General features: G+C 41.6%; 1 protein-coding gene across 1 annotated transcript in view; it reads right to left on the bottom strand.

Moving 5' to 3' along the window:
- LOC116370990 (CUB and sushi domain-containing protein 3-like) overlaps positions 1-13,377 on the bottom strand; it is a gene marked incomplete at its 5' end in the record, with an annotated part of 257,751 nt that overhangs the window by 219,672 nt on the left and 24,702 nt on the right. Inside the window, 2 exons of the mRNA XM_031819925.1 lie at positions 4,340-4,409; positions 12,230-12,348. Of these exons, the coding sequence (XP_031675785.1) occupies positions 4,340-4,409; positions 12,230-12,348 (189 nt within the window). The remainder of the gene's footprint in view (positions 1-4,339; positions 4,410-12,229; positions 12,349-13,377) is intronic.

Here is a 13,377-nt window from a genome sequence, read left to right as displayed (position 1 = left end):
AGAGGACTGCTCTCCAATCATAGAAGTCATCCTACCAATCAGCAGTATAGCAGAGAGGACTGCTCTCCAATCATAGAAGTCATCCTACCAATCAGCAGTATAGCAGAGAGGACTGCTCTCCAATCATAGAAGTCATCCTACCAATCAGCAGTATAGCAGAGAGGACTGCTCTCCAATCATAGAAGTCATCCTACCAATCAGCAGTATAGCAGAGAGGACTGCTCTCCAATCCTAGAAGTCATCCTACCAATCAGCAGTATAGCAGAGAGGACTGCTCTCCAATCATAGAAGTCATCCTACCAATCAGCAGTATAGCAGAGAGGACTGCTCTCCAATCATAGAAGTCATCCTACCAATCAGCAGTATAGCAGAGAGGACTGCTCTCCAATCATAGAAGTCATCCTACCAATCAGCAGTATAGCAGAGAGGACTGCTCTCCAATCCTAGAAGTCATCCTACCAATCAGCAGTATAGCAGAGAGGACTGCTCTCCAATCCTAGAAGTCATCCTACCAATCAGCAGTATAGCAGAGAGGACTGCTCTCCAATCATAGAAGTCATCCTACCAATCAGCAGTATAGCAGAGAGGACTGCTCTCCAATCCTAGAAGTCATCCTACCAATCAGCAGTATAGCAGAGAGGACTGCTCTCCAATCATAGAAGTCATCCTACCAATCAGCAGTATAGCAGAGAGGACTGCTCTCCAATCATAGAAGTCATCCTACCAATCAGCAGTATAGCAGAGAGGACTGCTCTCCAATCATAGAAGTCATCCTACCAATCAGCAGTATAGCAGAGAGGACTGCTCTCCAATCATAGAAGTCATCCTACCAATCAGCAGTATAGCAGAGAGGACTGCTCTCCAATCCTAGAAGTCATCCTACCAATCAGCAGTATAGCAGAGAGGACTGCTCTCCAATCATAGAAGTCATCCTACCAATCAGCAGTATAGCAGAGAGGACTGCTCTCCAATCATAGAAGTCATCCTACCAATCAGCAGTATAGCAGAGAGGACTGCTCTCCAATCATAGAAGTCATCCTACCAATCAGCAGTATAGCAGAGAGGACTGCTCTCCAATCATAGAAGTCATCCTACCAATCAGCAGTATAGCAGAGAGGACTGCTCTCCAATCATAGAAGTCATCCTACCAATCAGCAGTATAGCAGAGAGGACTGCTCTCCAATCATAGAAGTCATCCTACCAATCAGCAGTATAGCAGAGAGGACTGCTCTCCAATCATAGAAGTCATCCTACCAATCAGCAGTATAGCAGAGAGGACTGCTCTCCAATCATAGAAGTCATCCTACCAATCAGCAGTATAGCAGAGAGGACTGCTCTCCAATCATAGAAGTCATCCTACCAATCAGCAGTATAGCAGAGAGGACTGCTCTCCAATCCTAGAAGTCATCCTACCAATCAGCAGTATAGCAGAGAGGACTGCTCTCCAATCCTAGAAGTCATCCTACCAATCAGCAGTATAGCAGAGAGGACTGCTCTCCAATCCTAGAAGTCATCCTACCAATCAGCAGTATAGCAGAGAGGACTGCTCTCCAATCCTAGAAGTCATCCTACCAATCAGCAGTATAGCAGAGAGGACTGCTCTCCAATCATAGAAGTCATCCTACCAATCAGCAGTATAGCAGAGAGGACTGCTCTCCAATCCTAGAAGTCATCCTACCAATCAGCAGTATAGCAGAGAGGACTGCTCTCCAATCATAGAAGTCATCCTACCAATCAGCAGTATAGCAGAGAGGACTGCTCTCCAATCCTAGAAGTCATCCTACCAATCAGCAGTATAGCAGAGAGGACTGCTCTCCAATCCTAGAAGTCATCCTACCAATCAGCAGTATAGCAGAGAGGACTGCTCTCCAATCATAGAAGTCATCCTACCAATCAGCAGTATAGCAGAGAGGACTGCTCTCCAATCATAGAAGTCATCCTACCAATCAGCAGTATAGCAGAGAGGACTGCTCTCCAATCATAGAAGTCATCCTACCAATCAGCAGTATAGCAGAGAGGACTGCTCTCCAATCATAGAAGTCATCCTACCAATCAGCAGTATAGCAGAGAGGACTGCTCTCCAATCCTAGAAGTATCCTACCAATCAGCAGTATAGCAGAGAGGACTGCTCTCCAATCCTAGAAGTCATCCTACCAATCAGCAGTATAGCAGAGAGGACTGCTCTCCAATCATAGAAGTCATCCTACCAATCAGCAGTATAGCAGAGAGGACTGCTCTCCAATCATAGAAGTCATCCTACCAATCAGCAGTATAGCAGAGAGGACTGCTCTCCAATCATAGAAGTCATCCTACCAATCAGCAGTATAGCAGAGAGGACTGCTCTCCAATCATAGAAGTCATCCTACCAATCAGCAGTATAGCAGAGAGGACTGCTCTCCAATCATAGAAGTCATCCTACCAATCAGCAGTATAGCAGAGAGGACTGCTCTCCAATCATAGAAGTCATCCTACCAATCAGCAGTATAGCAGAGAGGACTGCTCTCCAATCATAGAAGTCATCCTACCAATCAGCAGTATAGCAGAGAGGACTGCTCTCCAATCCTAGAAGTCATCCTACCAATCAGCAGTATAGCAGAGAGGACTGCTCTCCAATCATAGAGGTCATCCTACCAATCAGCAGTATAGCAGAGAGGACTGCTCTCCAATCATAGAAGTCATCCTACCAATCAGCAGTATAGCAGAGAGGACTGCTCTCCATTCCTAGAAGTCATCCTACCAATCAGCAGTATAGCAGAGAGGACTGCTCTCCAATCATAGAAGTCATCCTACCAATCAGCAGTATAGCAGAGAGGACTGCTCTCCAATCATAGAAGTCATCCTACCAATCAGCAGTATAGCAGAGAGGACTGCTCTCCAATCCTAGAAGTCATCCTACCAATCAGCAGTATAGGAGAGAGGACTGCTCTCCAATCATAGAAGTCATCCTACCAATCAGCAGTATAGCAGAGAGGACTGCTCTCCAATCATAGAAGTCATCCTACCAATCAGCAGTATAGCAGAGAGGACTGCTCTCCAATCCTATAAGTCATCCTACCAATCAGCAGTATAGCAGAGAGGACTGCTCTCCAATCATAGAAGTCATCCTACCAATCAGTACAGCAGAACTAAACAGACTCATCAGGGAAATCAACTAATACAAAAAGAGACACATTCTGGCTGATTGGTTGCCGTGGATATAGATACATTGTGACTGATTTGTTGCTGTGGATATAGATACATTCTGACTGATTGGTTGCCGTGGATATGGATAAATTGTGGCTGATTGGTTGCCGTGGATATAGATACATTGTGACTGATTTGTTGCCGTGGATATAGATACATTCTGACTGATTGGTTGCCGTGGATATGGATAAATTCTGGCTGATTGGTTGCCGTGGATATAGATACATTGTGACTGATTTGTTGCCGTGGATATAGATACATTCTGACTGATTGGTTGCCGTGGATATAGATACATTATGACTGATTGGTTGCCGTGGATATAGACACATTCTGACTGATTAGTTGCCGTGGATATAGATACATTCTGACTGATTGGTTGCCGTGGATATAGATACCTTCTGACTGATTAGTTGCCGTGGATATAGACACATTCTGACTGATTAGTTGCCGTGGATATAGATACATTCTGACTGATTGGTTGCCGTGGATATAGATACATTCTGACTGATTAGTTGCCGTGGATATAGATACATTCTGACTGATTAGTTGCCGTGGATATAGATACATTATGACTGATTGGTTGCCGTGGATATAGACACATTCTGACTGATTAGTTGCCGTGGATATTAGATACATTCTGGCTGATTGGTTGCCGTGGATATAGATACATTGTGACTGATTTGTTGCCGTGGATATAGATACATTCTGACTGATTGGTTGCCGTGGATATGGATAAATTCTGGCTGATTGGTTGCCGTGGATATAGATACATTATGACTGATTGGTTGCCGTGGATATAGACACATTCTGACTTATTAGTTGCCGTGGATATAGATACATTCTGACTGATTGGTTGCCGTTGATATGGATACATTCTGACTGATTGGTTGCCTTGGATATAGATACATTCTGACTGATTAGTTGCCGTGGATATAGACACAGTTACATCCAAAACGTAAAATGTTTCATTCCTCTGAATTTATATTGTAATGAGGTACCGTAGTCATAGTGATAGCAGAAATGTCTGTGATGGTTCATACAGGTGTGATGGTAGATATGGATGGTTAATCTCATCCCAGAACACTATGAACTTCTATACTGTAAACATGTAAACATTACCATAATAAAGACGACATGTACGGAATGAATACATTACCTAAGCACAGAGGTACGGGGTAATTCCATCGTCTGACGGGCCCTGGCATACACGTTATGTATTCATTACCCTGCAAGAGAAAATATACATGTATACATTACCCTGCAAACAAACACATCTATTCAGCACTGTAGGATGTGGCTATATCACAATAAATGCATCCCAAATGGCACCCTAGTCCCTATAGAGTCCACTACTTTAGACCAGGCTCTATGGAACCCTAATCCCAATATATAGTGCACTACTTTAAGCCAGGCCCTATGGCAACCTATTCCCTATATAATCCACTACTTTAGACCAGGCCCTATGGAATCCTATTCCCTATGTAGTGCACTAGTTTAGACCAGGCCCTATGGAACCCTATTACCTATGTAGTGCACTAGTTTAGACCAGAGCCCTATGGAACCCTAGTCCCTATGTAAGTGCACTACTTTAGACCAGGCCCTATGGCTCTGTATAGAGAATAGGGTGCTGTTTAGGATGCCCTGTAGGAAACAAACAAATATAACAGAATACCACAGAAACCTTTGAAAATGCTGATTCATATCAAACCAAGGCCAAGAAAACAACAGGGAGAGAAACGTGTCAATAAGGGTTTCTTCACATTATTTTGGCACGTGGTTTTGTTGGAATTGCCTTCCTCATCTTTATCCTCAAGGTCTCTACTGTAGAATAAAAGGTCAAGTATGTTAATGTTGGACACAACCAGTATGTAGATGATGGACACAACCAGTATATAGATGATGGACACAACCAGTATATAGATGATGGAAACAACCAGTATATAGATGATGGACACAACCAGTATATAGATGATGGACACAACCAGTATATAGATGATGGACACAACCAGTATATAGATGATGGACACAACCAGTATATAGATGATGGAAACAACCAGTATATAGATGATGGACACAACCAGTATATAGATGTTGGACACAACCAGTATGTAGATGATGGACACAACCAGTATATAGATGATGGACACAACCAGTATATAGATGATGGACACAACCAGTATGTGAATGTTGGACACAACCAGTATATAGATGATGGACACAACCAGTATATAGATGATGGACACAACCAGTATGTAGATGATGGACACAACCAGTATATCGATGATGGACACAACCAGTATGTAGATGATGGACACAACCAGTATATAGATGATGGACACAACCAGTATGTAGATGATGGAAACAACCAGTATATAGATGATGGACACAACCAGTATATAGATGATGGAAACAACCAGTATATAGATGATGGACACAACCAGTATATAGATGGACACAACCAGTATATAGATGATGGACACAACCAGTATATAGATGATGGACACAACCAGTATATAGATGATGGACACAACCAGTATATAGATGATTGACACAACCAGTATATAAATGATGGACACAACCAGTATATAGATGATGGACACAACCAGTATGTAGATGATGGACACAACCAGTATATAGATGATGGACACAGCCAGTATATAGATGATTGACACAACCAGTATATAGATGATGGACACAACCAGTATGTAGATGATGGACACAACCAGTATATAGATGATGGACACAACCAGTATATAGATGATGGACACAACCAGTATATAGATGATGGACACAACCAGTATATAGATGATGGACACAACCAGTATATAGATGATGGACACAACCAGTATATAGATGATGGACACAACCAGTATATAGATGATGGACACAACCAGTATATAGATGATGGAAACAACCAGTATATAGATGATGGAAACAACCAGTATATAGATGTTGGACACAACCAGTATATAGACGTTGTACACAACCAGTATGTGAATGTTGGACACAACCAGTATATAGATGATGGACACAACCAGTATATAGATGTTGGACACAACCAGTATATAGACGTTGGACACAACCAGTATGTGGCTGATGGACACAAACAGTATATAGATGATGGACACAACCAGTATGTGGATGTTGGACACAACCAGTATGTAGATGATGGACACAACCAGTATATGGATGATGGACACAACCAGTATGTAGATGATGGACACAACCAGTATATAGATGATGGACACAACCAGTATGTAGATGATGGACACAACCAGTATATAGATGATGGACACAACCAGTATGTAGATGATGGACACAACCAGTATATAGAAGATGGACACAACCAGTATGTAGATGATGGACACAACCAGTATATAGATGATGGACACAACCAGTATATAGATGATGGACACAACCAGTATATAGATGATGGACACAACCAGTATATAGATGATGGACACACCAGTAAGATGATGGACAACCAGTATATAGATGATGGACACAACCAGTATATAGATGATGGACACAACCAGTATATAGATGATGGACACAACCAGTATATAGATGATGGAAACAACCAGTATATAGATGATGGACACAACCAGTATATAGATGATGGAAACAACCAGTATATAGATGATGGAAACAACCAGTATATAGATGATGGAAACAACCAGTATATAGATGTTGGACACAACCAGTATATAGACGTTGTACACAACCAGTATGTGAATGTTGGACACAACCAGTATATAGATGATGGACACAACCAGTATGTGAATGTTGGACACAACCAGTATATAGATGATGGACACAACCAGTATATAGATGATGGACACAACCAGTATATAGATGATGTACACAACCAGTATGTAGATGTTGGACACAACCAGTATATAGATGTTGGACACAACCAGTATATAGACGTTGGACACAACCAGTATGTGGCTGATGGACACAAACAGTATATAGATGATGGACACAACCAGTATGTGGATGTTGGACACAACCAGTATGTAGATGATGGACACAACCAGTATATAGATGATGGAAACAACCAGTATGTGGCTGTTGGACACAACCAGTATGTAGATGATGGACACAACCAGTATATAGATGATGGAAACAACCAGTATGTGGATGTTGGACACAACCAGTATATAGATGATGGAAACAACCAGTATATAGATGATGGAAACAACGAGTATATAGATGATGGACACAACCAGTATATAGATGATGGACACAACCAGTATGTAGATGATGGAAACAACCAGTATGTGGCTGATGGACACAACCAGTATATAGATGATGGACACAACCAGTATATAGATGATGGAAACAACCAGTATATAGATGATGGACACAACCAGTATGTGGATGTTGGACACAACCAGTATATAGATGATGGAAACAACCAGTATGTAGATGATGAAAACAACCAGTATGTAGATGATGTACACAACCAGTATGTAAATGATGGAAACAACCAGTATGTGGCTGTTGGACACAACCAGTATGTGGATGTTGGACACAACCAGTGTGTGGATGTTGGACACAACCAGTATGTGGCTGTTGGAAACAACCAGTATGTAGATGATGGAAACAACCAGTATGTGGCTGATGGACACAACCAGTATGTAGATGTTGGACACAACCAGTATGCGGCTGATGGACACAACCAGTATGTAGATGTTGGACACAACCAGTATATAGATGTTGGACACAACCAGTATGTGGCTGATGGACACAACCAGTATGTAGATGTTGGACACAACCAGTATGTGGCTGTTGGACACAACCAGTATGTAGATGTTGGACACAACCAGTATAAAGATGCTGGACACAACCAGTATGTAAATGTTGGACACAACCAGTATGTGGCTGTTGGACACAACCAGTATGTGGATGTTGGACACAACCAGTATGTGGATGTTGGACACAACCAGTATGTAGATGTTGGACACAACCAGTATGTGGCAGTTGGACACAACCAGTATGTAGATGTTGGACACAACCAGTATGTGGCTGTTGGACACAACCAGTATGCAGACATTGGACACAACCAGTATAAAGATGCTGGACACAACCAGTATGTAAATGTTGGACACAACCAGTATATAGATGTTGGACACAACCAGTATGTGGCTGTTGGACACAACCACTATGTAGACATTGGACACAACCAGTATATATACATTGGACACAACCAGTATGTGGCTGATGGACACAACCAGTATATAGATGCTGGACACAACCAGTATGTGGATGTTGGACACAACCAGTATGTAGATGTTCGACACAACCATTATATAGATGTTGGACACAACCAGTATGTAGATGTTGGACACAACCAGTATGTGGCTGTTGGACACAACCAGTATGTGGCTGTTGGACACAACCAGTATGTGGCTGTTGGACACAACCAGTATGTGGCTGTTGGACACAACCAGTATGTGGATGTTGGACACAACCAGTGTGTGGATGTTGGACACAACCAGTATGTGGCTGTTGGACACAACCAGTATGTAGATGTTGGACACAACCAGTATATAGATGTTGGACACAACCAGTATGTAGATGTTGGACACAACCAGTATGTGGCTGTTGGACACAACCAGTATGTGGCTGTTGGACACAACCAGTATGTGGCTGTTGGACACAACCAGTATGTGGATGTTGGACACAACCAGTGTGTGGATGTTGGACACAACCAGTATGTGGCTGTTGGACACAACCAGTATGTGGCTGTTGGACACAACCAGTGTGTGGCTGTTGGACACAACCAGTATGTGGCTGTTGGACACAACCAGTATGTGGATGTTGGACACAACCAGTGTGTGGATGTTGGACACAACCAGTATGTGGCTGTTGGACACAACCAGTATGTGGCTGTTGGACACAACCAGTATGTGGCTGTTGGACACAACCAGTGTGTGGATGTTGGACACAACCAGTATGTGGCTGTTGGACACAACCAGTGTGTGGATGTTGGACACAACCAGTATGTGGCTGTTGGACACAACCAGTGTGTGGATGTTGGACACAACCAGTGTGTGGCTGTTGGACACAACCAGTATGTGGCTGTTGGACACAACCAGTATGTGGCTGTTGGACACAACCAGTGTGTGGATGTTGGACACAACCAGTATGTGGCTGTTGGACACAACCAGTATGTGGCTGTTGGACACAACCAGTGTGTGGATGTTGGACACAACCAGTATGTGGCTGTTGGACACAACCAGTATGTGGCTGTTGGACACAACCAGTGTGTGGATGTTGGACACAACCAGTATGTGGCTGTTGGACACAACCAGTATGTGGCTGTTGGACACAACCAGTATGTGGCTGTTGGACACAACCAGTATGTGGCTGTTGGACACAACCAGTGTGTGGATGTTGGACACAACCAGTATGTGGCTGTTGGACACAACCAGTATGTGGCTGTTGGACACAACCAGTATGTGGCTGTTGGACACAACCAGTATGTGGCTGTTGGACACAACCAGTATGTGGCTGTTGGACACAACCAGTATGTGGCTGTTGGACACAACCAGTATGTGGCTGTTGGACACAACCAGTATGTGGCTGTTGGACACAACCAGTATGTGGCTGTTGGACACAACCAGTATGTGGCTGTTGGACACAACCAGTATGTAGATGTTGGACACAACCATTATATAGATGTTGGACACAACCAGTATGTAGATGTTGGACACAACCAGTATGTGGCTGTTGGACACAACCAGTATGTGGCTGTTGGACACAACCAGTATGTGGATGTTGGACACAACCAGTATGTGGATGTTGGACACAACCAGTATGTGGCTGTTGGACACAACCAGTATGTGGCTGTTGGACACAACCAGTATGTGGCTGTTGGACACAACCAGTATGTGGCTGTTGGACACAACCAGTATGTGGCTGTTGGACACAACCAGTATGTGGCTGTTGGACACAACCAGTATGTGGCTGTTGGACACAACCAGTATGTGGCTGTTGGACACAACCAGTATGTGGCTGTTGGACACAACCAGTATGTGGCTGTTGGACACAACCAGTATGTGGCTGTTGGACACAACCAGTATGTGGCTGTTGGACACAACCAGTAATATTAATTACAGTAACTGGTCATAATATTAATTACAGTAACTGGTCATAATATTAATTACAGTAACTGGTCATAATATCAATTATATTAATTACAGTAACTGGTCATAGTATTAATTATATTCATTACAGTAATTGGTCATAATATTAATTACAGTAACTGGTCATAATATCAATTACAGTAACTGGTCATAATATCAATTATATTAATTACAGTAACTGGTCATAATATTAATTATATTAATTACAGTAATTGGTCATAATATTAATGATATTAATTACAGTAATTGGTCATAATATTATTTATATTAATTACAGTAACTGGTCATAATATTAATTACAGTAACTGGTCATAATATTAATTACAGTAACTATTCATAATATTAATTACAGTAACTGGTCATAATATTAATTATATGAATTACAGTAACTGGACATAATATTAATGATATTAATTACAGTAACTGGTCATAATATTAATTATATTAATTACAGTAACTGGTCATAATATTAATTACAGTAACTGGACATAATACGAATAATCTTATCTACTCTGAGTGAGTTTCATGAGGGTTAGTTAGAACCTGAGGATCTGAACAACACAGATCAATTGTGTGTGTGTGTTCATCTGCTGGTGTGTGTGTGTGTTTGTGCATGCGTGTGTGTGTGTGTGTTTGACAGAGGGAACAGAAAACGTATCAACACTATCTACTGAAAGGGGGAACAGGAAACTGTTAGTTAGTTTAACCTCCCACACACAAAAACACACCCACACACTTACACGCACACACTTACACACACACGCACAAGCATTCTCACACACACACAAAAACACACCCACACACTTACACGCACACACTTACACACACACACACACACACACACAGTATTTATCCTAACACACTCGGTGTGTGTGTGTTTCACTTCAACCTTCAGGGTATTCCCTGGGTCTGCATATCTAAACTGGCAGCTCTACATCAGACATGTGTCCCAAATGGAACCCTACTCCCTCTATAGTGAACTAGAGCCCTGTGGAGCCCTGCTCAAAATAGTGCACTACGTAGGGAATAGGGTCCCAACAAGCTATCACATCAGAATTAGACCTTCATCTATGTTTTTCAAAAATGTTCAAATTTCTAAGTTGTTCGCAAAGTCAAATTTCAAAGTGTTTAAAGTTAAGTTACATTGAGTTAAGTTACATTGAGTTAAGTTAAGTTGAGTTAAGTTAAGTTAGTTACAATGAGTTAAGTTAAGTTGAGTTAAGTTACATTGAGTTAAGTTAAGTTGAGTTAAGTTAAGTTAGTTACATTGAGTTAAGTTAAGTTGAGTTAAGTTAAGCTAGTTACATTGAGTTAAGTTAAGTTAGTTACATTGAGTTAAGTTAAGTTAAGTTACATTGAGTTAAGTTACATTGAGTTAAGTTACATTGAGTTAAGTTACATTGAGTTAAGTTACATTGAGTTAAGTTACATTGAGTTAAGTTACATTGAGTTAATTAAGTTGAGTTGAGTTAAGTTGAGTTAAGTTAAGTTAAGTTAAGTTACATTGTGTTAAGTTACATTGAGTTAAGTTGAGTTAAGTTAAGTTAAGTTAAGTTACATTGAGTTAAGTTACATTGAGTTAAGTTAAGTTAAGTTAAGTTTCTATCGCTGGATTCAATCCGGAAACCTTCTGCACCAAAGGGCAGATGCCTCCGTCCATCCTCCACTGGCCCACCCTGCACCACCCTAGCAAAACCAAAAGGTAACAGAGCAAGTGTGTGTGTGTGTGTGTGTGTGTGTATGTGTGTGCGTGTGTGTGTACTTACCTTCAGAGAGTAGCCTTGGTAACAGAGCAAGTGTGTGTGTGTGTGTGTGTGTGTGTGTGTTTGTGTGTTTGTGTGAGTGTGTGTGTGTGTGCGTGTGTGTGCGTGTGTGCGTGTGTGTGTACTCACCTTCAGAGAGTAGCCTTGGTCACACTGAAAGGAAACCATGTCCCCCACAGTGAAGCGCTGGCCCACATTGACACCGTTGAGGGGAGGCTGAGGTTCTGGGCATGAATCCAAACCTATTGCTTAGGACAGAGTCAAAACACACGCGTGGAAATAGCAATCACTTGTCTGCAAATCAAGATCAGTACAGGAACATAGAAACAAATACGAACAATTCAAAACAGTAGAATACAGTAAGGAACCGGTAGCTAACACCTTATAGGGGTACTGAGAGATGATAGGTCGTTATAACACTCCTTATAGGGATACTGAGAGATGATAGGTCGTTATAACACTCCTTATAGGGATACTGAGAGATGATAGGTCGTTATAACACTCCTTATAGGGATACTGAGAGATGATAGGTCGTTATAACACTCCTTATAGGGATACTGAGAGATGATAGGTCGTTATAACACTCCTTATAGGGATACTGAGAGATGATAGGTCGTTATAACACTCCTTATAGGGATACTGAGAGATGATAGGTCGTTATAACACTCCTTATAGGAAGACTGAGAGATGATAGGTAGTTATAGCACTCCTTATAGGGATACTGAGAGATGATAGGTCGTTATAACACTCCTTATAGGGATACTGAGAGATGATAGGTAGTTATAACACTCCTTATAGGGATACTGAGATGATAGGTAGTTATAACACTCCTTATAGGGATACTGAGAGATGATAGGTAGTTATAACACTCCTTATATGGATACTGAGAGATGATAGGTAGTTATAACACTCCTTATAGGGATACTGAGATGATAGGTAGTTATAACACTCCTTATAGGGATACTGAGAGATGATAGGTAGTTATAACACTCCTTATAGGGATACTGAGAGATGATAGGTAGTTATAACACTCCTTATAGGAACACTGAGAGATGATAGGTAGTTATAACACTCCTTATAGGAATACTGAGAGATGATAGGTAGTTGTAACACTCCTTATAGGAAGACTGAGAGATGATAGGTAGTTATAACACTCCTTATAGGGATACTGAGAGATGATAGGTCGTTATAACACTCCTTATAAGGATACTGAGAGATGATAGGTCGTTATAACACTCCTTATAGGAATACTGAGAGATGATAGGTTGTTATAACAC

Source organism: Oncorhynchus kisutch, unplaced genomic scaffold (assembly GCF_002021735.2).
Source record: "Oncorhynchus kisutch isolate 150728-3 unplaced genomic scaffold, Okis_V2 scaffold2879, whole genome shotgun sequence".
Lineage (NCBI taxonomy): Eukaryota > Metazoa > Chordata > Actinopteri > Salmoniformes > Salmonidae > Oncorhynchus > Oncorhynchus kisutch.
The sequence above is the reverse complement of the archived record's forward strand: the minus strand, read 5'-3'. Positions and strand labels throughout refer to the sequence as shown.